Source organism: Salmo salar, chromosome ssa27 (assembly GCF_905237065.1).
Source record: "Salmo salar chromosome ssa27, Ssal_v3.1, whole genome shotgun sequence".
In the NCBI taxonomy this organism is placed as follows: Eukaryota; Metazoa; Chordata; class Actinopteri; order Salmoniformes; family Salmonidae; genus Salmo; species Salmo salar.
Window position 1 is genome coordinate 33,119,720 of NC_059468.1, and position 25,590 is coordinate 33,145,309.

At 42.7% G+C, this 25,590-nt stretch overlaps 1 protein-coding gene across 2 annotated transcripts in view; it reads left to right on the plus strand.

Annotated features, from left to right (window-relative positions):
- LOC100380787 (block of proliferation 1) overlaps window positions 1-25,590 on the plus strand; it is an 86,977-nt gene that overhangs the window by 38,295 nt on the left and 23,092 nt on the right. For both annotated transcript variants that reach the window (XM_014178542.2, NM_001173911.1), the window contains 3 exon segments: window positions 23,461-23,615; window positions 23,746-23,863; window positions 24,981-25,082. In XM_014178542.2, the coding sequence (XP_014034017.2) occupies window positions 23,461-23,615; window positions 23,746-23,863; window positions 24,981-25,082 (375 nt within the window).

Genomic DNA, 25,590 nt, shown 5'->3' on the forward strand with positions numbered 1-25,590 from the left:
ATATTTTCAAGCACGGTGGTTGCTGCATCATGTTATGTGTATGCTTTTCATCGGCAAGGACTAGGTATGGCAAGGATAAAAATAAACGGAATACAGCTAAGCACAGGCAAAATCCTAGAGGAAAACCTGGTTGTCTGCTTTCTAACAGACACTAGGAGATAAATTCACCTTTCATCAGGACAATAACTTAAAACACAAGGCCAAATATACACTGGAGTTGCTTACCAAGGCAACATTGAATGTTCCTGAGTGGCCTAGTAACTGTTTTGACTTAAATCGCCTTAAATCTATGGCAAGACTTGAACATGGCTGCCTAGCAATAATGTGCAAATATTGTACAATCCAGGTGTGGAAAGCTCTTAGAGCCTTACCCAAAAAGACTCACAGCTGTAATCGCTGCTAAAGGTGATTCTGACATGTATTGACTCCAGGTTGCGAATACTTAAGTAAATGAGTTATTTATGCATTTCATTTTCAATAAATTTGCTTAAATATAGAAAAACAAGTTTTCACTTTGTCATTATGGGTATAGATGGGTGAGAGCGAGAAATCAATTTAATCCATTTTGAATTCATACTGTAACACAACAAAATGTGGAATAAGTCGAGGGGTATGGATACTTTCTGATATCACATTTCTATGTGAATTTGGTCAGGTTGCCCAAAAAGTGACATAATGCAGCTTTAGCCATTCCAATACTGGATCTTCCTGATTGAACCCTTCCAATACTAGATCTTCTCGGGAAACGCCCTGTTAAAAATAATAATAATAATAATACAAATAAATGTTCCTGAAACCAGTGTGTGAACGAGGAAGTCAGGTTGTTTTGTTGAGGAGCGGCTGCTCTGGGCTTTCTCTGTTACTGACAGATTGTGTGTGAGAGCTGGACACACACCGGGTGTCTCATAAGAAGCCCATAAAAATCCTGCAAAGTTCAAGATAGATTAAATGTCAGCGGTTCAAAGTGGGAACCCCTTTCCTCATCTTTTTTCTTTCCCTAAATTTGGGGCATAGCCCCTAAATTACCCCCAATGCTGTCAAGCTGGGAGTTGAAGCCTCTTACTTAGCTAGACAATGTGTCATCATTCAGCTCCATCTCTTCCCTCCATCAATATTTTCCTCCCTATGACAGAGTGATTTGTTTTGGTGTTTTATTTAGGTAGTGAAAGGACTTTACTCCCACTGTAAAGACCTGATGCTGTCACCGTGTCTACACAGCTCCACAGCTCCTCTAGTTTAGGTCCAACCCCCACAAGACTGATGCTGTTACTGTGTCTATACTGGTTCCACCACACTGTGGTGGGAGTGAGTTGTTTCTCATTTATGAGTTCCTCTGTTAACCCGGACTGGATCCATTTAGTCATGCTGCTTGAAGCAAAAATATACAATCTGGTCCAGAGGGACTATAGGTCAGGTAGTTTGCCTAGCACACCTGTTTGTCACTGAATCATCCCGTGGCAGAAAGACGAATGGAAGAACCGTTCTCAAGACTGTTAGGTTTGCACAAATACAGTGCATTCGGAAAGTATTCAGACCCCTTGACTTTCAATATTTTGTTACATTACAGCCATATTCTAAAATGGAATTGAAAAAAAAATGTTTTTAGACAGGTTTTTCGAATTAAAAAATAAATAATATGTATTTAATTTTTTGGGAAATGTAAATGTGATTTCAGGTTTTTATTTTGAATACATAAGTATTCAGGCCCTTTACTCAGTACTTTGTTGAAGCACCTTTGGCAGCGAATAAAGCCTAAAGTCTTCTTGGGTATGACGCTACAAGCTTGGCACACCTGTATTTGAGGAGTTTCCCATTATTCTCTGCAGATCCTTTCAAGCTCTGTCAGGTTGGATGGGGAGCGTCGCTGCACAGCTATTTTCAGGTCTCTCCAGAAATGTTAGATCGGGTTCAAGTCCGAGCTCGGGCTGGGCCACTCAAGGACATTCAGAGACTTGACAGTGCATGCTCTGATACACTGTCAACTGTGGGACCTTATATAGACAGGTGTGTGCCTTTCCCAATCATGTCCAATCAATTGAATTTACCACCATTGGACTCCAAGTTGTAGAAACATCTCAAGGATGATCAATGGAAACAGGATGCACCTGAGCTCAATTTGAGTCTCATAGCAAAGGATCTGAATACTTATGTAAATAAGCTATTTCTGTGCTTTATTTTTAATACATTTGCAAAAATGTCTAAAAAGCTGTTTTCACTTGTCATGGGGTATTGTGTATAGATTGATATTTTTTTATTTATTTAAGGCTGTAACAATTTTAGAATAAGGCTATAACATAACAAAATGTGGAAGAAGTTGAGGGGTCTGAATACTTTCCGAATCTACTGTATATGACAGATGTCGGCCCTGCTGTTTGTGTGATGGGACGTTGAAACATTGAGGATGGTTATGTTTACTCATTACTGAAAGCAATTTGAACTCGCATAAACCAATTCTTAATGTTCCAGAAGCCCCAGAGATTTTTTTTCCTGTTGCCTGACACCAGACGGGCATTAAACAGATTGTTCATCTAGCATGAAAATTCTCAATTACTCACAGTACTATACGTAATGTTTACATACAGACTGGGACAGATTGTAAGGGTTGACAGGGTCATTCTCATAGGGTTACCAACTGTTTGGTAACAAACATTAACTTCGGATGTACCCAGTACTTTCTAACTTTTTCCCAGGGGTATCATCCAACTGCTTTCAATTGTGTCAGTAGAAAGAATATAAAATTAATTTCACTGGTCAAATTATTAAGGAAGTCCTTCAAGTGACAAACCAAACATTCTAATCTTGTCTGAATATTCTAAAGTTTGTGAGCAGCCCTCTCCCCTCTTTGTCCTTATAATTCATATCCTTTATACCGGTCCGTCAGTTCAGGGCTAGACGGCTAGTCTGACTAGTCCTATTTAATGATGTGGTCTCTCTTCATCTGTCTTAACAATTCTTCACAAATTGATGGCTTTGATATTCAATTTAATAATGGTGATTCAAAAAAAAAACAAAGCCGTTCTGGTTTTGGGGATGCCGTAAATCCTCTTAAATGGCAAGTCTGGTTCCCCCCTTGGTCTGAGCCGACCGAAGCCTGTGCCGTTAGCCTCTTCCTGATTGTAACTTGGAGTCTAACAGGGCTGCTGGCCTATAGAGGACAGGTCATTTCCAGGAAGGATAGTGACGCTCCTTTTGTCTAATTCTTTGTAGTAACCTAGTTCTACCAGGGACAATCCCTTACTGGCTTCTCCTACTGAACGTACAATGTAGCCTACTGTCCATTTTTTAAGTCCTATTTTCTACATTTCATTAGAGCTTTAGGTAAGATGTTTATCGTTTTGTCAATGTCACTGCTGATTGAACTTGTTTTAACAAGGTTGGGACATACAAATGGCATATTTCATATTTATATCCACTCCTGAATTCAATAGAGATGTCTATTGTAATGGTTGGAAGGAAATGTTGTAATGTGTTATTAAAGAAGGGATGTTTGTTATATTTGCAGCAGTAAATAAACACTTTCCTCGTGTTGAAACATGTCCTCCGATTAGCCCATCTTTGGAACGAGACCGGCTAATCGGAGGACATCTTTGGAACGAGACCGGCTAATCGGAGGACATCTTTGGAACGAGACCGGCTAATCGGAGGACATCTTGTTCCAAATACACGGTTGCTTTTTTTTCTCCCAGTCAAAGCAATTGGAATAAAATCTTGAGTTGTCTGATTTCGTTTTTTATTTCCCTGTGAAACCAATTTTGAAATAGAATGGATTTAACAGTCAACGTTTTATAATGCTCTCTGCAGACTAAAAAGTATCAATTTGCACTCATAGGCTGAAATACAGTATTAGTCTTATTCCATGAAGATAAGTAGGCTATAAGTCAATGACGATTGAGGTATTTTTATATACTTATTTGTCCCTTGTTCGTTGCAATTTATTTTGACAGAGATATGTCTAACAGTGGGTCCCCAAACAAGCAAGGTCGTAAATCGTGAATGTTTTTCCCTCCAAATTTTCAGCACTAAATATTTATGATCGTTTTTACAGTAAAGAGAAATGGGCACCATTTATTCAGAATGCTAAATGCATCTTTTAATCCTCTTGATGGATTCATAGTGCTTGAAATTGGCACTCGATGACCAACATCAGATCAAATGCATGTGGTCTGACTGTGGTCATCTGTAGCATATGATTCAGTTCATGAGTAACTAAGTTCAGAAGGTTTTCATTTGACCAATACAATCCATGATCTCTTTTTAGGGTTGAGCTAATGCTCCCCCGTCTTGCTGTCACAGACAGAGGGCCATTTATCTGGCAGCACTCAATTAACAAGGGAAGGAATCGTCTTATAACGTGACGGCATTCATTGAGGCTCTGCAGCCTTACTTAGGTCCTCTTCTTCAGATGTCTCGTTTTGTTACCTCATAAATGCTGACATGCAGAGTAACAAATGACAATGCTTATTATCTCCCTGTCACAGAGCGGCCCTCCCACTCTTTCCTTCCCCCTTAAAGGGGAAATACAGTCAGTCTGCCATCTGACAGTCATTAGCTCCATAACCTCCTCTTCCACGGTGCGACATCTAATCCAGTCCCCCATCTGTTGAAAGCACTCTCAACCCCCTCCATTCCCCCCGCCACAGACCTCCCTCCCTCTAGCCAGACACCAGCCCCCTCGCGTGGGTTTGTCTCAGGCCAGAGTCCTGTCAGAAGTCAGATACAACTCCCACTCTCCCCCGTGCCTGACCACAGCTGGCCCCAAACGGCCCCAAACGGCCCATCAGAGAGGAGGCTTAGGCTGCTGCCCGGTGCGACGTGCTCTCTCTTTCCTTTATCTCTCTCTTGTGGGCTGCTGGACCTGTGGGTGTCTGTCTGGTCTGGACGGGCCAGAGCCGAGTAAAGGGCCTTGGCTGTATCACATTCAGTCTCCCGGCTCAGCCTCAGTACTGCTCCTAATGTAACCCAGACGACATAGCGGCGAGAGCAGCTGCGCTTATAAAATAAAGTACAGAGTGGGACGGCAGAGAACCTGTTAGGGTCACAACAAACCATGACTTCAATTAATTTATTCAATGGGGACGAGGTAAGTTCAAACCCCTGGAAAAAAATGACTTAAAAAATGCAATTAGGTCGGACCTTTTGTTCTCGGGTTTGAACTTGTTCTTACTCCTGCTTTTCCGTCGTTAAAGTGTTCTTTTCTGACCCTTTTCCTTTCTTTTATGGCGTGTTTTCTCTCGGGTACATTTACAATCCATTAAGCATATAAACAGGCTGGAAATACAAGGGAACCAGAGCAATACTGCTCAGTTCTGTTGGTCCAAAGGTCTAGTAATAATGAGAGATGGAGAAGAGGGGACCACATTTGGACCTAATCGTCTGGATGTGTTCTGTCCAGTCACCCATGGAACACTCTACCCTGTTACAGTTTAATGATCAAGCGTGTATCTTTTTAACCTTAGGCTGGCTTTATTTAGATCGCTCATAAATACATGTTATCATACTGAGGAATTACATGTATTCAATTAAGAATAAGGCTAATAAGAATAACACCGATTTTAGTACCGCCTTTTCAAGGACCCAAAGTCACCATTCATTTTCCTCTGCCAAATATATTGTGGAGATCTCAAGAGTAAATTGAAAGAAACTCTCAAAGCACAGCTAAATGGCTCAGTCATGGAGATGAATTATGGTGGAGGTTTTTCATATTTCAGTGATACATGTAGGTAGCATCACTGTTCTTCTGTCCAAACTGCAGCAACTTATCTCTTACCAGAAGGATCTTGCTTGCTGTAAGCAACAGACCCTTAAATGGACCTGGAGAAGTAGTAATGTGAAAATCTTTTCCCCCTGGAGTGTTTTAGGCCCGTGTTGATTTTTACCTATTATTGATGCGTGCTTCTTGGGACCTGCCCAATTTCATTTTTCCAGAGGCTGTTAGTGGTGGCTGTAAGCGACAACTCTAATGGGCTGCGTGCTGCTGCCAGTCACAGAAGCCACACAAACACGCACACGCTCGCTCACTCACATGCAACACACACACTCGCACTCTATAACACACATCGCACAGGTGCACTCCACACACATTATAATACACACAGCCACATCGTACACACACACACACACACACACACACACACACACACACACACAGTAACACGCGTTTGCACATGTTCTTTCAGCAGGGGCATCATCCTGTTCTGGATGGGCTGAGTGGAAAGTGTAGGGGTGGTTAGATTCCTTTAGTAGAGTAAAGATTACTGGGATTATAAATGATCCCATTAGAGGGAAATGCAAACCTACATTTGTGGAGAGAGGAGGCTGAGGCAGGCTGCTGTGTCTGCACATGCCTGTTACCAGTGACAATATCTAGCTATACGCTGAAGAATGGGCTTCAGAAAGCACCCATCTAAAGTAGCCGGGCTCCAACTGCTACCCATTTTAAGTGAACTTTTTACTGGAGCTTTTCCATTTGCTTTTCAGTCCAAGACTAGGCTCAATCTGCATCCAGGCGGAAAACCAGCCATATCTCCAAGTAACCATGAATGTACATAACCTTAAGCTTCAATGCATTTCCATAGATGGCTTCTGTATGTTTGACGTCAATTGAACTGACCAAAGAGGACCTGCCCAAACCAACCAGCCTGGCACTGCCCGTATAATTAGACCTACTTCAGCAACTGGGAAGGGAAAAAAATGTGGAGGCCGCAGACACAATTGTAAATCATATCTGAAAATGTCAGGACTTTAAGTTTTCTAACACTTTGCAAACTTTAAAGCTCTGTACTCATATTGCTTATACAATATAATTTGCCCCAATAAATCATTAAATGTAGTTCATTTCATTTAACTCATTTTTTTTGTGCCTGAACAAGATGACCGACCGTTCCAAGCAAGCGGAGCAATTTTTGGGAGTTCAAACCCCCTCACTAGTTACTCTAATCCATCTAATTCCAGCATAAAGAAAGCCCTGTATGAGCAACTTTATGTATCACACTGCAGTCAGTAAAAACTGTTGCATGTGACTGTGCAGCCTAGCCTACTGGCTGTTATTCACAATAGGCAATGCAAGTTTAAATGTGTCATGGACATGACAGCCTCAGATCTTGGTTGTTAAGAAGCAAAAGCATATTAATGACAGAACGCACAGGCCGATCAGGAGACTAAAAATGCATAGAGAGCACATTCAAGGCCATTTCGGTTTATCCTGAATGCTTGGATAACATGGTCACAGGTGCAGTCGAGGTGGAGACGGATGCTCATGGTTCTCATCAGAAGGCCACAGGAGCGTGAGCGGAAGACTAAAGAGGAATGCATGCGATGTCCCTTTTTTAAAACCATTTTTTTTAATGACTTTCCTGTTAAAATGCAAATAAAAGTGGACATTTGTGACAATTTGAAACAGTGGCTTTGAATAAACAAATCCTCCCCATCTAATAAAGTTGTCTCAGTCATTGAAAAGAAAATGAGCATAAATGTGTGGTTGTTTTTCCATCAGGAAAAGCGTAGTGTTGCGGAGTGTTGCGGAGCGAGGACTGTCATTATTGTTTGATCAGATGGAGATGGGGGCATGGAAAACTTTATTTTAAGGGTCCATAATATACCGTATATAAGACATTTATAAAAAAAAATGTCACCATTTATTAATCATCATTCCCACTGACAGATGTTATTTCTATGTAAAATATTCTGTATCAAGTGTTTTTGTGCTCAATGGTGGATCTATTCATAATTATTTAAGAGATGACTAATTGAAGTTTACTAATCGTTAAAGTATTTTTGCTGTCCCTAATCTTTAGCGAGCGTTGTTTGTATTTTATTAATACTTTATAAATGTTTTCAGTGACCAGTGTAATTTCTCACAGAAAGATTGCCTCGCTGATTTTTACAGGTTTAGGGCCTAATGTAACATTCCTACAGTAGTAGACTAGTCATTTCTTCTAAATGACTGCTTTTTGTCTTTAAAAAAACACTACTTATGTCTTTAGTAGGATAATGTGGATATGATTTAATGCTGTTGACTTGCTTTTCTCTATGGTTGTCTGTCTTCTACAGTAACTGTCTGTCACTTGACAACCAGTAAGACAGCAGCTCTATCTGTTCCCCGGAGGGTCTCGTTCTCCTCAGCCTCAGAGACGGACATAAATGTCTGAAATATCAAACACACTTTGCTAATAGACTTCTGTGGTTGTACAGGGCCCAGGGAACCGGGACCGCAAAACCTGCAACACAAACCGGCACATCCACCCTCCACCCCCTCGTCAGCTGGTGAAAGCATTAGCTAGCTAGGGGTCTGGTCCTGATTCCTGTTGTCTTTCATATGGGCCCCCTCCACCCTATCTGTCCCTTTTTTTAAAAACCTGTTAAATCAGGAAAAGCAGCTTAGTTTGACAAACTATCATGGGATAATTTAGTTCTCAGAACATCCATCTTATCTGGGTTATCATGATGTGCCCCGGTCGTTATTGGGGAACCATGACGCCAGTTGGTCCAGAACCATGACGCCAGTTGGTCCAGAACCATGACGCCAGTTGGTCCAGAACCATGACGCCAGTTGGTCCAGAACCATGACGCCAGTTGGTCCAGAACATTTTTCCAGTGCAGAAACACTGACCTGTGGGTTGGACTTGAGAAACTGTCTGCAGGATCAGTTCCGTAGTAGTTAAAGTCAGCATAACAATTTGTTCGCTGAACCAGAACGAAGTTTTGTCAATTTAATGTTTTATGAATGGATCCACTAGACTAACGGATCAACTAAATTCAGCCGCAGAACCATTTTTTTATTGAGAGGATGGTATATTTATCTATACTTGCCAATTGACGTTCGTTTTTGTATTGCGCAGGGCTCGCTTGCAAAATAGACAGACTTTTAGTCTCTGACATCCCTGTTGAAATAAAGGTTAAAAAAATGATGTCCAAAAAATCTAACTAAACTTGGGGAACCAATGGATCCACTTGCTGAGTGGTGTTTCTATTGCTAATAAGTCATCTGCACAGTGTCACTGTGTTGCACGATGACTTTGAGATGGGTCTGAAATCACTTAGTGGAGAGATAAATCAAACAGACCTGTTACAGTGAAGTAGCAGTGGGCAGCCATGTTCAGACGTGTGTTTCTGACTGCGACGGACAGACGGCGATCCGGAGGGCTGTGACAATGGCAGAGGGAACGTCTTGGAGCAGAGCGTATGGCTAAACCTGCTTCGGCTACACGGCTACATTCTCTTAGGGGAGAGACTTGGGAAGGGGTGGAGAGATGGGAGGGGATGGGACACCCCCGGGAGAATCCTTAGACTTTTCTCCAGGGACCAGCAGAAGCATCTCTCATATGCAGAGCCACTCGTCTAAAATCCAGGCTTCTCTACTCTGCTATACTCAGCAAGTCCGGCTACAGCCTACAGGATCCAAAAGGAGAAATGGACTTTACTTGGGTGAGTTGTTGGGAAGAAGTGATGTCAAGCGGGAACTATTGTGCCCAGCCAGAGTTTGTTCACCAGTTTGTCTCAGTTACCTACAGTCCAGTCACTTTATTTTTAGGGAAGCTATTTTTGAGAATTCTCAACAACAAAAAATTCAGCTTCCAGGATTTAGCCTTGCCGGAGAGCCGGGAATGCTGCACGTGTTCCAGGAATGTGTTCCTGGTCCAAAAACAACTTCCAGACTAGTGGTCCCAAGTGACAGCAGCCTGGCTAGAGAGGGAGGGAGGGAGGGAGGGAGGGGAGCTAAAGAGGTTTGTTGGTTTCGGGTCATACGGTAAAGGGAATTTTATTCTGTCTAGTGATGTGGCTCTGTTGCAGACAGAAACACTATCCCTCTGACCTCCGTCTCATTGATAGACATAGACCTTCGTTCTTCACTAGACATAGTATGTAGGCTAGAGGTAGAGTTCAACATTTATTCCAAAATTACAAGATTTTCATGAAATCCTGGCCTTAGGATTCCTGGAATCAGGGGGGAATAAGTGTGAAATCAGGAAACCTGTAGCCAGACTTGTGCAACCCGAGCTAGACTGAACAGTAATGTTGAATGAATCTTCAGACTGAGATATTTCTAACGGACAGTCACATACATGTGTTGATGATTTGCTGGTTCCACTGAGTCATTGGGTACGGGGCTGATTCATTCCCTATGACACACAGTGGATTGGAGGAAGGACTGACTGGACTGAGACATCAGCCATCCCTGTGACCTTAGATTGTCATTCCTTCTTTCAGACGAGTGATAATCTAGTGTCTTTCCATCGCAGAGAGAGAACCAGAGAGGGTGAGAGTAATAAGGCTAGTATTTTTCTATATATTAGGGTTCCCCATTTAGCTGCGGCCAAGGCAGAAGTTACTCTTCCTGGGGCCCTAACACATGAAGGCACTTAAATTACACACAAAACAAAAAGAAAACAGTACATCATATAACATGTACTACACCACTACATAACTACAATACAAAATGTATAATACCACCATACAACAATATTACAATGTACGTGTGTGTAGAGTGTCTTACCATCGCAGAAATAAATGAGAGCCTGAAGGTCATGACCCCCTCTGACATCAAATTCAGGATGGCACCACTGACCACTTAATTTCCCCCGAAGGATCAATACAGTTACATGTAATTGTTTACACGATAGAAGAGATAATCATGTTGGTCTACTAGTCTGTATATCCTCTAATGCTCTACTAGCCAGAAGGTTGATGCTTTTGATTGTGATAACACTATAAACTATACTGAACAAAAATAGAAATGCAACATGTGTAGTGTTAGTCCGATGTTTTCATGAGCTGAAATAAAAGATCCCAGAAAATGTACATATGCACAAAAAGGTTATTTCTCTAAAATGTTGTGCACAAATTTGTTTACATCCCTGTTAGTGAGCATTTCTCCTTTTCCAAGATAATCCATCCACCTGACAGGTGTGGCATATCAAGAAGCTGATTCAACAGCATGATCATTACACAGCTGCACCTTGTGATGGGGACAATAAAAGGCCACTCTAAAATGTGCAGTTTTGTCACACAGCACAATGCAACAGCAGTCTGAAGTTTTGAGGGAACGTGCAATTGGCATGCTGACTGCAGGAATGTCCACCAGAACTGTTGCCAGAGAATTGAATGTTCATTTATTTTCCACAAGCTGCCTCCAACGTTGTTTTAGAGAATTTGGGAAAGCGTCCAACCAGACTCGTAACCGCAGACCACGTGTGTGGTGTCATGTGGGCAAGTGGTTTGCTGACGTCAGCGTTGTGAACAGAGTGCCCTATGGTGGAGGTGGGGTTATGGTATGGGCAGGCATAAGCTACGGGAAATTAACACAATTGCATTTTATTGATGGCAATTTCAGATACCGTGATGAGATCCTCGTGCCATTCATCTGTCGCCATCACCTCATGTTTCAGCATCATAATGCACTGCCCCATGTCGCAAGGATCTGTGCACAAATCCTGAAAGCTGAAAAATGTCCCAGTTCTTCCATGGCCTGCATACTCACCAGACATGTCACCCATTGAGCGTGTTTGGCATGCTTTGGATCGACTGCGTGTCAAATTTCCCGCCAATATCCAGCAACTTCACACAGTCATTGAAGAGTGGGACAACATTCTACAAGTCAAAATCAACAGCCTGATCAACTCTATGTGAAGGAGATGTGTTGCGCTGCATGACGCAAATGATGGTCACACCAGATACTGACTGGTTTTCTGATCCACACCTCTACTTAAAAAAAGGAAAAAGCTATCTGTGACCAACAGATGCATATCTGTATTCCCTGTCATGTAAAATCCATAGATTAGGTCCTAATGAATTCATTTCAATTGACGGATTTCCTTATATGAACTGTAACTCAGTAAAAACTTAAATTGTTGCATTTATGTTTTTGTTCAGTGTATGTAAAAGTTGCTATAGCTGTTTTGGTTTTTCGAAGGGCTCTTCAGCCTCACTCTGGCTTGGAGCCGTGCTCACTCTGTGGAAAGCACTAGTAGGCGTGAAGAGAGAGGCTCATTGGAGCACTTTGATGCATTTGGTAGCAATGAGCCAGTCTGCTTCCCCCCTCTGTCTAGACGGACTCAGGTTATAGTCCATTTAAATAAGTGGTTGTGAGTGAGCAATATGGAGGGTTTTTTTCCCCCTCTGCCTAGTGGAATAATGGGTACATTAGTGATGTCATTTCTGTCTGACTAGAGGAAAGGAAAGGAACACTGGGATTTAGTCAAGAATGCACAGAAAAGTCTCCTTGTCCGCTGGTGTAATCTAAATCACACACACACACACACACACACTCTGCTTCTCTAGTGTCTAAATCACACACACACACACACTCTGCTTCTCTAGTGTCTAAATCAGACACACACACACACACACACACTCTGCTTCTCTAGTGTCTAAATCAGACACACACACACACACACACACTCTGCTTCTCTAGTGTCTAAATCAGACACACACACACACACACTCTGCTTCTCTAGTGTCTAAATCAGACACACACATCTCCTCTACTGTAAATCCTAAATCAATCACCCCACACCCACTCTCCTTAGCAAATATGATTGACTTTTTAACTCTACGTTATTGGGAAGGGGCATGTAAGTAAGCATTTCATGTTAGTCTACACCTGTATTCGGTGACCAATAAAATGTGATTTGATTCTCTAGTGTTAATCTATACTGAACAACAATATAAACGCAACATGTAAAGTGTTGGTCCCATGTTTCATGAGCTGAAATAAAAGATCCCAGAAATGTTTCATTCACACAAAAAGCTTATTTCTCTCAAATTCTGTGCAAACATTTGTTTCCATCCCTGTTAGTGAGCATTTCTCCTTTGCCAAGATAATCCATCCACCTGACAGGTGTGGCATATCAAGAAGCTGATTTAAACATCATGGTCATTACACAGCTGCACCTTGTGCTGGGGACAATAAAAGGCCACTCTAAAATGTGCAATTGAATGTTCATTTCTCTACCATAAGCTGCCTCCAATGACGTTTTAGAGAATTTGGCAGTACGTCCAACCAGCCTCTCAACCGCGGACCACATGTAAGCAGGCCAGCCCAGGACCTCCATGTCTGGCTTCTTCACTTGCAGGATTGTCTGAGACCAGTCCCCCGGACAGCTGAGAAATACTCCTCAGTTTCATGTCTGTAATAAAGCCCTTTTGTGGGGGAAACCCATTCTGATTGGCTGTGCCTGGCTCCCCACCCATGGCTGCGCCCCTGCCCAGTCATGTGAAATCCATAGATTAGGGCCTAATGAATTTATTTCAATTGACTAATTTCATTATATGGACTGTAACTCAGTAACATAGTTGAAATTGCTTCATGTTGCATTTTATATTTTTGTTTTAGACCAACAGGAAAAAGGGACACAAACCAAATGTGTTCTTGTTTATCAGCTAGACAGACTGGGAGGAAGCCTGGGTACTGTTATATAAATTGTCCCATCATGTTGGTCCTCATACTTTGTATTCTGTTTGTTCAGATGCCCCATTTCTCATATTTAAAAAAAAAATCCATCCACACCCCTTTTATAAAATGGTAGCTCTATGTGCCCACCTTTCTATTTGTGACCCACCTTCTGGATTCGGTCCTATGTAGCAACATTTGAAATATTATTTTCTACATTGGAGAAAAGTAGAGACTCTGAGCTATAAATCATATACTGCAGGTAAGGAACAATGGGAAAGTAATTATTGCCCCCTTGAATGTTTTTGTATGCCTACTAAAGCGCTCTTTGTCTACACCCATTCCGTGTAGTTCACACCCTCTTAAACCCCACCCAGCTCTTTAAGGATTCACATGTGAGGCCATGTGCTAAACAAAGTGAATAGTGTAGTAAACAACCAAAGGTTTCAAGAAAAAAAGTGGTAAAAGTAGTAGTCTATAATAAGGAAAAACTCCAGGTAAAAATACACTAGTCCTTGGCCTATATCCTAATCGGACTTTGGTGCAAGTCATGTGGTTGTTCACATTAGTCTCTGGTAAACTCACACTATATCAAATAAAATATAAATGTATTTGTCACATGCACAGGATTCAGAAGGTGTGAACGGTACAGTGAAATGTTTACTTGCATATAGTAGCCAGTGGTGGAAAAAGTACCCAACTGTCATACTTGAGTGAAAGTAAAGATACCTTAATAGAAAATGACTCAAGGAAAAGTCACCCAGTAAAATACTGCTTGAGTAAAAGTCAAAGTATTTGGTTTAAAATATACAGTGCCTTGCGAAAATATTCGGCCCCCTTGAACTTTTCGACCTTTTGCCACATTTAAGGCTTCAAACATAAAGATATAAAACTAATTTTTTGTGAAGAATCAACAACAAGTGGGACACAATCATGAAGTGGAATGAAATTTATTGGATATTTCAAACTTTTTTAACAAAAAAAAAACGGAAAATTGGCCGTGCAAAATTATTCAGCCCCCTTAAGTTAATACTTTGTAGCGCCACCTTTTGGTGCGATTACAGCTGTAAGTCGCTTGGGGTATGTCTCTATTAGTTTTGCACATCGAGAGACTGACATTCCTCCTTGCAAAACAGCTCGAGCTCAGTGAGGTTGGATGGAGAGCGTTTGTGAACAGCAGTTTTCAGTTCTTTCCACAGATTCTCGATTGGATTCAGGTCTGGACTTTGACTTGGCCATTCTAACACCTGGATATGTTTATTTGTGAACCATTCCTACCATTCCATTGTAGATTTTGCTTTATGTTTTGGATCATTATCTTGTTGGAAGACAAATCTCCGTCCCAGTCTCAGGTCTTTTGCAGACTCCATCAGGTTTTCTTCCAGAATGGTCCTGTATTTGGCTCCATCCATCTTCCCATCAATTTTAACCATCTTCCCTGCCCCTGCTGAAGAAAAGCAGGCCCAAACCATGATGCTGCCACCACCATGTTTGACAGTGGGGATGGTGTGTTCAGGGTGATGAGCTGTGTTGCTTTTACACCAAACATAACGTTTTGCATTGTTGCCAAAAAGTTCGATTTTGGTTTCATCTGACCAGAGCACCTTCTTCCACATGTTTGGTGTGTCTCCCAGGTGGCTAGTGGCAAACATTAAACAACACTTTTTATGGATATCTTTAAGAAATGGCTTTCTTCTTGCCACTCTTCCATAAAGGCCAGATTTGTGCAGTATACGACTGATTGTTGTCCTATGGACAGAGTCTCCCACCTCAGCTGTAGATCTCTGCAGTTCATCCAGAGTGATCATGGGCCTCTTGGCTGCATCTCTGATCAGTCTTCTCCTTTGTATGAGCTGAAAGTTTAGAGGGACGGCCGGGTCTTCATAGATTTTCAGTGGTCTGATACTCCTTCCATTTCAATATTATCGCTTGCACAGTGCTCCTTGGGATGTTTAAAGCTTGGGAAATCTTTTTGTATCCAAGCTTTAAACTTCTCCACAACATTCTCTCGGACCTGCCTGGTGTGTTCCTTGTTCTTCATGATGCTCTCTGCGCTTTAAACGGACCTCTGAGACTATCACAGAGCAGGTGCATTTATACGGAGACTTGATTACACACAGGTGGATTCTATTTATCATCATTAGTCATTTAGGTCAACATTGGATCATTCAGAGATCCTCACTGAACTTCTGGAGAGAGTTTGCTGCACTGAAAGTAAAGGGGCTGAATAATTTTGCACTGCCAATTTTTCAGTTTTTTTATTTGTTAAAGTTTGAAATATCCAATAAATTTCGTTCCACTTCATAATTGTGTCCCACTTGTTGTTGATTCTTCACTAAAAATGACAGTTTTATATCTTTATGGTTTGAAGCCTGAAATGTGGCAAAAGGTCAAAGTTCAAGGGGGCTGAATACTTTCGCAAGGCACTGTACTTATGTATCAAAAGTTAGTGTAAATCATTTCAAATTCCTTTATATTAAGCAAACCATATTTTAATTTATGGAAAGCCAGGGACTTTTGATTTGACACACTCCAACACTCAGACGTAACTTACAAACGAAGCATGTGTTTAGTGAGCCCGCCAGATCGGAGGCAGTAGAGATGACCAGGGATGGTTGATTGATACGTGCGTGAATTTGCTAAGCTTTCAAAATTTAACGAGTACTTTTGGGTGTCAAGGAAAGTATATGGAGTAAAAAGTAAAATATTTTCTTAAGGAATGTTGTGAAGTAAAAGTAGTCAAAAATATATATAGTTAAGCACAGATACCCCAAAAGACTACTTAAGTGGTACTTGAAAGTATTTTTACTTAAGTACTTTACACCACTGATGGTAGCAATATCAAAAACAGAACGTGTCCAGATAAAAAAGTTATAATTATTAGATGATGCTTACCCAGACACTTGTTTTTAAATTGATGGGTCATGTGAAATAAATGCTATAATCAACCCCTAGCCACATCTAGCTAAGGGGATGGGTCACTATTGTGTCTAGACAACACCTAGCCACATCTAGCTAAATGGATGGGTCACTATTGTCTCTAGACGTTCATGAAATACAATAGATGGCTGTAATCACCTCCAGACACACCTCGCTAACTTGATGGGTCATGTGATCGTCTGGTGAAATGGAGTCTCTTGTTTAGACATGTAGCTATTTAGCTAAACAATGAACCGGAATAATCCCAACTCCGACTACTACCAATACAAACATTGCCATACCTGCAGATTTCGTACTACAGCTATCTAAACTAGCAATGCAAATAGCTGTCTGATTCAAATAATATTACAACATAGATCATACATGTAACCTTAGCTAGCAAGCCAGAAAGCTAACTTTCACTAGCTAGCTAACAGTACGCTTTAACTTGCCATGAAAACAACTTTCTGACAAAATTAGAAACTTATACTATCTGAAAATGTAGCTGGACTCTTACCCGTTTTCATGGATGAATGCTGCACGACAGACTGGAACCATTTAACACCGCTTTGTTTGTAGCTGCATCTTGTTGGGTCAGTGTTGTCAAGTCACTCCAGTTCACACTGACCGTGGGGTATGCAGAAAGTAGCCCATCACAACTTTTTCCAACTGATCTGTTGATAGCACCTGCTAAATTCAGAGCATCAATGTTTTTGCAAAAAGTAGCTTAACTTAAGTAGTTCTCAATGGCTAACATATCTTTAAAAAATGCTGAAGTAGAATGGACTATCAACACGTACTGAGCAGCTCACATGATGGACAGAAGCATGCTACATGGCAGACTAATCCTAATGTAACAGTGTAGGTTCCGTCCCTCTCTTCGCCCCAACCTGGGCTCGAACCAGGGACCATTGCACACATCAACAACTGACACCCACGAAGCATCGTTACCCATCGCGCCACAAAAGCCACGGCCCTTGCAACGCAAGGGGAACAACCACTTCAGGTCTCAGAGCGAGTGACGTCACTGATTGAAATGCTATTAGCGCGCACCACCGCTAACTAACTAGCCATTTCACATCGGTTACACTAACTCCTCTCCCGGCATTTCCAGCCCAGCCATTCTCTCAATCATGGCTAGGTTCCTGTCTTTTTCTGTGGCTAAACCAACTAGGCTCGTAATTTAACAATTTTATTTGTATTTACAGATGGAATACAAGTTATTTTTTTTATTAAGGCACATCAAAGTGTGCATGTTCCAGAAGGCATTTCTGCCATTTTGATAAAATAAAAAATCAAATGCCTCTCCTGTGAAGTAGTGACATGCGACATACGCCTAGCTTCCTGAAACGGGTCACATTAGGCTATTCCAATATTGGTGGACTGTAGTGATTTTACTTTGCCTTCCAGCTTTCACTTTCAGTTGCTTTTTGGCCATCCTCTGTGTCCACATTTGTGTTGATCTGTAGACCACTATCAATCAATGACCTTCAAATGCACACTGACTGCGTTAGACTATGTCACCACTGGGATAACAAGCAACAGTGAGGGAAGATAAATTATCTTAGGTGCCTTGACCATCAAAAAATACCTAAAGGCATATCTTTCTATTTGTAATGAAGGATGAAGTCATGCTCTTACCCACATTCCATGCTGCAATCCTCCTGTTATTCCTGCAGCCAAGGAATTTCAGCCACTGTGAGGAGGAAGAGGTCAGCGCCACAAAGGAGCGGAAAAAGTGAGACACGCTCCCTCCTTCATTATGGCGAGAGAGAGACAGACCTGGATTTTCCTCCACCAACCACAGCTGGTTTGCTCTCTGACAGCAGCACCAGCTTACCCCTCAAAAGCTGCAGGCTGGGGGCCCTAACCAAAGCTGCAGGCTGGGGGCCCTAACCAAAGCTGGGGGCCCTAACCAAAGCTGCAGGTTGGGGGCCCTAACCAAAGCTGCAGGCTGGGGGCCCTAACCAAAGCTGCAGGCTGGGGGCCCTAACTAAAGGTGCAGGCTGGGGGCCCTAACTAAAGGTGCAGGCTGGGGGGAACAGATTAAGGGACTCGGTGTATTGAATGATTACCATTAATTTCTTCCTCTCCCTCTTTGTGTCTTCTTTCTTTGTTTCAGTCTCTTTCCCCCTTTCCCTCTTTCTCTTTATTTCTCTCTCTTTTTCTCTTTCTCTTTATTTGACGGTTGAGGTTTTGGGACCTAGTGGCGTCTGTTGGCCTGTCTATGGCAGGCTTTGTACCACCATGTCAGCCATGAGCCCTGGCGGCCTGGCATCATGGTCAGCATAATCAGCGTTGTGGATGATGGCACGCCTACAATGCTATTCTTATTGGAAATGCTGTCTCATTCAAGTTCTTGACCGTTGTTATTCTAAACCCAGGTTTGCATGTTTGTTTGCTTCATGATTTTCCTTTGCTTCCTGAGACAAGTTTCAGACCAAAACACATACAACAAGTACACCGCTGGATGGTAGTGCTGCGTTCCTCAGACATATTGCTGTCGTTGAAAACCATTGGATTAGCTGAGTTTAGCTGAGTTTTGGATGCATCAGTTTGTCTGGAAGCACCCTATACCATTACTGGGAGCTGAACCAAGTACCATAGAAGTCATGATTCAGTTATGATTGGCCAGTTGGTCCTATCTTATTTCAAGTTGTCATCACCCGTCCTCATGTTGTGTCTCTCCCCATAGGCCTGTGAGAAGTGTTGGCATCATGTTTTTACAGAAAGGGGTGGCTAAACATTCTCAGTTCTCGTATGATAGATGACTTGATAATAGTCATGATTGTACAGTGATCAGGCTGGTTGACTTACCCAGTGTTGTGGTAGAAATGGTGTGGCCCCAGTCTTGAGGGAGGTGGTCATACAAACGCACACACATGCACATACACACACCCTGGAAATGAAGGGGGTCAGAAGGACCTCTTTAAGAGCAGGTCTTACTGAAAACGAGGGGTGTCAAGTTGCACTCAATTGTAAGATCTGTGAGAACGCTGAGGTGTCCGTTTGATGTTGTCATCTCATTAAGACACTGGTTTGGGTGGGCTGGCTGTGACACACTAGCTAAAACATTGTAAAGAATAAATCAACCTGAGAGGAAATGTGTAAAGTTTTAATACAGTGAGTTCCAACAGTATTGGGACAGTGACACGTTTGTTGTTTTGGCTCCATACTCAAGCACTTTGGATTTGAAATTATACAATGAATAGGTAAAGTGCGAACTGTCATCCATATCGGGTGAACCGTTTAGAAAGGTGTGTGTGTACGTGTACATCCATACATGCATGCATACATACATACATACATACATACATACATACAGTTGAAGTCAGAAGTTTACATACACCTTAGCCAAATACATTTAAACTCAGTTTTTCACAATTCCTGGCATTTAATCCTAGTAAAAATTCCCTGTCTTAGGTCAGTTAGGATCACCACTTTATTTTAAGAATGTAAAATGTCAGAATAATAGTAGAGAGAATGATTTATTTCAGCTTTTATTTCTTTCATGACATTCACAGTGGGTCAGAAGTTTACATACACTCAATTAGTATTTGGTAGCATTGCCTTTAAATTGTTTAACTTGGGTCAAACGTTTCGGGTAGCCTTCCACAAGCTTCCCACAATAAGTTGGGTGAATTTTGGCCCATTCCTCCTGACAGAGCTGGTGTAACTGAGTCAGGTTTGTAGGCATCCTTGCTCGCACGTGCTTTTTCAGTTCTGCCCACACATTTTCTGGAGGTTTGAGGTCAGGGCTTTGTGATGGCCACTCCAATACCTTGACTTTGTTGTCCTTAAGCCATTTTGCCGCAACTTTGGAAGTATGCTTGAGGTCATTGTCCATTTCGAAGACCCATTTGCACCCAAGCTTTAACTTCCTGACTGATGTCTTGATGTTGCTTCAATATATCCACATACTTTAAATTCCTCATGATGCCATCTATTTTGTGAAGTGCACCAGTCCCTCCTGCAGCAAGCACCCCCACAACAAGATGCTGCCACCCCCGTGCTCCCCGGTTGGGATGGTGTTCTTCGGCTTGCAAGTCTCCCCCTTTTTCCTCCAAACATAACAATGGTCATTATGACCAAACAGTTCTATTGTTGTTTTGTCAGACCAGAGGGCATTTCTCCAAAAAGTATGATCTTTGTCCCCATGTGCAGTTTCAAACCGTAGTCTGGCTTTTTATGGCGGTTTTGGAGCAGTGCCTTCTTCCTTGCTGAGCGGCCTTTCAGGTTATGTCGATATAGGACTCGTTTTACTGTGGATATAGATACTTTTGTACCTGTTTTCTCCAGCATCTTCAAGGTCCTTTGCTGTTGTTCTGGGATTGATTTGCACTTTTTGCATCAAAGTACGTTCATCTCTAGGAGAAAGAACGCATCTCCTTCCTGAGTGGTATGACGGCTGCGTGATCCCATGGTGTTTATACTTGCGTACTATTGTTTGTACAGATGAACATGGTACCTTCAGGCGTTTGGAAATTGCTCCCAAGGATGAACCAGACTTGTGGAGGTCTACATTTCTTTTCTGAGGTCTTGGCTGATTTCTTTTGATTTTCCCATGATGTCAAGCAAAGAGGCACTGAGTTTGAAGGTAGGCCTTGAAATGCATCCACAGGTTCACCTCAAATTGACTCAAATGATGTCAATTAGCCTATCAGAAGCTTCTAAAGCCATGACATCATTTTCTGGAGTTTTCCAAGCTGTTTCAAGGCACAGTCAACTTAGTGTATGCAAGCTTCTGACTCACTGGAATTGTGATAGAGAGATTATTTTACTTATAATTCACTCTCTAAACAATTGTTGGAAACATTCCTTGTGTCATGCACAAAGTAGATGTCCTAACCGACTTGCCAAAACTATAGGTTAACAAGAAATTTGTGGAGTGGTTGAAAAAACGAGTTTTAATGACTCCAAGCTAAGTGTATGTAAACTTCCGACTTCAACTGTACATACATGCACACACCACACACACTGTCCAGCTGTGACAGTCAAAGTCCTCTCAGGCCCACAGCAGTGACCAGTCCAGCAGTTACTCCCATCAGCACAGTCTGACACTCAGTCCTGAAATCCCATCCTAACAGCAGCCAGCCAGACGACAACAGGCAGCCTTTTGTAAGTGCTAAAAAAATAACATTCAGTAAAGCCAGCTAATAACCTCGGCGGTCAATTTAAGAATAGTTCTTGGCGACATGACTGTGTGATGGTAGAGTATGCAATCTCAGTTCTTCAGTTCTTGCTTGTTAGCGTACTAACTCCTTGTCTCTTGTCAACCCCGGGATCAAATCATTTTGTTCTAAGTCTATTTAAAATCTATTATTTCCAGCTGAATCTTATTGGGTTGTCGTGTAGGCCTGCTAGTCTGTTTGCTTTTCTTTGTCCCTGTAGTGTTATATGAATGTATTGGAGTCATCCTTACCATAGTAAATCAAAATAAACGGTTGTGTTTGAAAGTTGAGATTAAGAAAACTCCTGTTAACGTTCTGGCAACACGTTGGAAACAATAATGCATAAATCACGAATCTAACCCATCTCGTTGAATCTCATTTGCTTCGCTAGCTTCCTCTCTTGGTGCATTGGAGGAGGTGAGAGCCCACTCTTTGGCGAAACTCGATCCCTCGTACCGAAACACTTTCTCTCTTGCCCAGAAGTCGTCTGTGTGATTCTGGAGCTCGTCAAATGGAACATTTTGTCTGTCGTTGGCCCCGTTACACTCTCTCTTTCTTCCAGGCCCCAGTGAAGCAGGGAGGCATTGGTGACAGTGACACAGGCCAGGGGGACTGGGGTTGGTTGGAGTTGACCATCACGGCCAGTTGTGATACAGACTGGAGTCGTACCAGGGTCTGTAGTGACGCCTCTAGCACTGACATGCAGCACCTTAGACTGCTGCACCACTCGGGAGCCCATATGAAGTGCAGCAGTGTATATGGAGAATGTGTGTGTGAGACGAGGCTAGGTGAAGGGCTAAGGTCAGGCGTAGAGTTCGCAAACCACCACACGGAACCATTCTACATGTTTTGTTTTTGCAGTAGCATGTAGTTCTGTCTCCAGAGGCGGCGTGATAGCTCTCTAGAGGTCTGGACATAGCCAGCCAGCCAGCAAGGCAGGGTGACCTTTTATAGAGGTCACCCATTAACAACCAGCAAGTTAGATTGTGTTTCCAGACAGGAAGTATCACAATAGTATTTATTCTGTTTCTGCTTCCTGACTGTCATGTTGCTATAGTCGCAACAACACAACCTTCTCAACCTCTCAAGGGTCACCTGGAGCTAGAGTTGGTGCCAATGCCCATTCTGTGTGTGTGTGTGTTGAGTGGGGGCTTTGAGGATGGACAGTGTGTGTGGGAGGGTCTCCCCAGCTGGCTTTGAGAAAAAACATGCCACCGCTGCCCACTCCCTTCTAATTGGATCTGGTAGGGGTGTTATTGAAATCACTCACAGGTGCAGGCTCCACTTTAAAGAGTGGCTCACTACTTCTGAGAGCTTTCAGCTGTGCGTGTGCGCGTGTGTGTGCGCGTGTGTGTGTGTGTGTGAGCGAGCACGTGTGGGTGTGTGTGAGCGAGCGCGTGTGGGTGTGTAAAGTGTGTGTCATTTCTCATACAAAGGAATCTTTATTTTCAGACTGTACTCATTTAGTTTAATAACTCCGATCGTCGTATAATGAGGTTGTGGAATGAGCTGAGGTATTTTACCTGCTGGATTTCTCACCAGGCCAGGCCCTGTACTCCACCATCCAGGCCAGGCCCTGTACTCCACCATCCAGGCCAGGCCCTGTACTCCACCATCCAGGCCAGGCCCTGTACTCCACCATCCAGGCCAGGCCCTGTACTCCACCCACCTTACCGTCCCAGGCCTCATCCAGCCAATAGCATTCATAGATGAATGGAGGAAAAGGATGATGAGGGTGAGAGTGTTTGCAGGCCAGTCCAGCCTGAGGGTCTATTCATGAGGGTAAAGAAAAACTCTATTCCCAGAGTACAATTATCAACTCCGTATTCCACTAGGCCAGAGGGGTTCTATGAGAAGTGATAAGAAGGACTGTAACAGCCCTTGTGCAAGCTTGTCTAATGCTAAGACAAACATTTTGTCCTCAAGTGTTTTTCGACACGGTTATTGACACGGTTCTCTCTGTCTCTCTCCTTTCTCTCCCAGGACATTCGTAACACAGTGGGCAACATTCCCATGGAGTGGTACCAGGACTATCCTCACATCGGCTATAACCTGGACGGGAAGAAGATCTTTAAGCCCATCAGGAACAAAGATGAACTGGATGAGTTCCTGGACAAGATGGAGAACCCAGACTACTGGTGAGGAGAGGATGAAGATGAGCTCTCTCTCTCGTATACTTCTGTGACAAAAGAGGATGTGTATACCTGTTTTCTCACCTGGCTTCTCTCTCTTTCTCCCTCTCTCCCTCCCTCCCTCCATCTCCACCAGGCGTACGGTTCATGACAAGACGACAGCCTCAGACATCCGTCTGTCAGACGAGCAGGTGGACCTGGTGCACCGCCTTCAGAAGGGCCAGTTCGGCGACGTCAACTTCAATGAGTACGAGGTAAAGACTCGGGTCATGTTATGACTGTTCTCAAGTCTGCTCGGCACCAAGGTCTTATTCATCAGGGCAAAACGTAGCAAAACGTTTTGCAATGGCAAACGTTTCTTATTGGATAAAGTTTTAAGTATTCCCTCCTTGTTTCAGTTCGTCCGTCCCCTGTTTGGTGTGTAGGGAATATGACCCAGTTTTGACTTGACGTGTCGACGGCTGGTGGCTCTATTCAATGACTGAGCAGATAATGACTACAGCATACCCGCCATTAGAGAGGGCAAACTAGACCTCAGTCCATTAACCACTTACGTTCCTGACATAAGCCAAACCTCGTCTGCACTCCCTGCTCTCTTCACCACTTGGAACAAGTCGGTCGAAAGCAGACATGGGTTCAAATACAATTTGAATACATTTCAGGTACTTTAGCTGTGATTGAATGAGCTAGCTTGTTGCAATGGAACCAGTTGAAATGTCCCACAACTGCAAACCCCGTCCACCTGGCACTGCAGGCAGACTGGCGCAAATGCTCAGTGTGTTAAAGAATTGAAGTAGTATTTGAACCCACAACTGGAGAGGAGAGGGTTGTCCTGTACTGCAATAAGCAGGGTTTGCTGGAGAGGTTTTAATTGGGTTACACACACACATTGAATTGTGATGGAACCTAGATGGTGTCATGGATGTAATGGCTCAGCTCTCTGTCTCGTGTTAATGCCAGTGGTATTACAGAAGCATATAAACTAAACCGATCACTGCAATGCAAGCCACAGATGAGGCACTTGGTCCCGTGTGTCTGTTGGTAGAGTGTGGCACTTGCAACACTAGAGCTGTGGGTTCGATTCCCACGGGGGACCTGTACAAACATATATGAAAATGTATGCACTCACTACTGTAAGTCGCTCTGTATACATTGTCAGGAGCAAAAACAAATGTTTAAACTTAACACCAGAACTGTAAAATAAAGAAAAGTCCCAGGCTGTCAGTCAGTCATGTCATCAGCTGCTACCTGTCTTGAGCCTTTGGTGGTCCAATGATTCTAGTTCAGTCAATTGGGCTGTCTGTTAAACTTCCCACAGCTTTTGATATATCGCTCTCCTTTTCGCTCTCATAAACTCTGTTTTTCTTTTAGCCGTCAGTGGACTTCTTCACCAACGAGGTCATGATCCATCCGGTGACCAACAGGCCCCAGGACAAACGCAGCTTCATCCCCTCGCTCATAGAGAAGGAGAAGGTTCTCTCTCTCTCTCTGTCTCTCGGTCTCTTTGTTAAAATGGGGATTCTGAAATTGGAGGTTTACAGACATTAGAGACCCCCCCCCCTTGCATTATAAACCGTAGCTTTATTAACCCACCAATACCATTAGACCCCCCCTGCATTATAAACCGTAGCTTTATTAACCCACCAATACCATTAGACCCCCCCTGCATTATAAACCGTAGCTTTATTAACCCACCAATACCATTAGACCCCCCCTGCATTATAAACCGTAGCTTTATTAACCCATCAATACCATTAGACCCCCCCTTGCATTATAAACCGTAGCTTTATTAACCCACCAATACCATTAGACCCCCCTGCATTATAAACCGTAGCTTTATTAACCCACCAATACCATTAGACCCCCCCTGCATTATAAACCGTAGCTTTATTAACCCATCAATACCATTAGACCCCCCTGCATTATAAACCGTAGCTTTATTAACCCACCAATACCATTAGACCCCCCCTGCATTATAAAC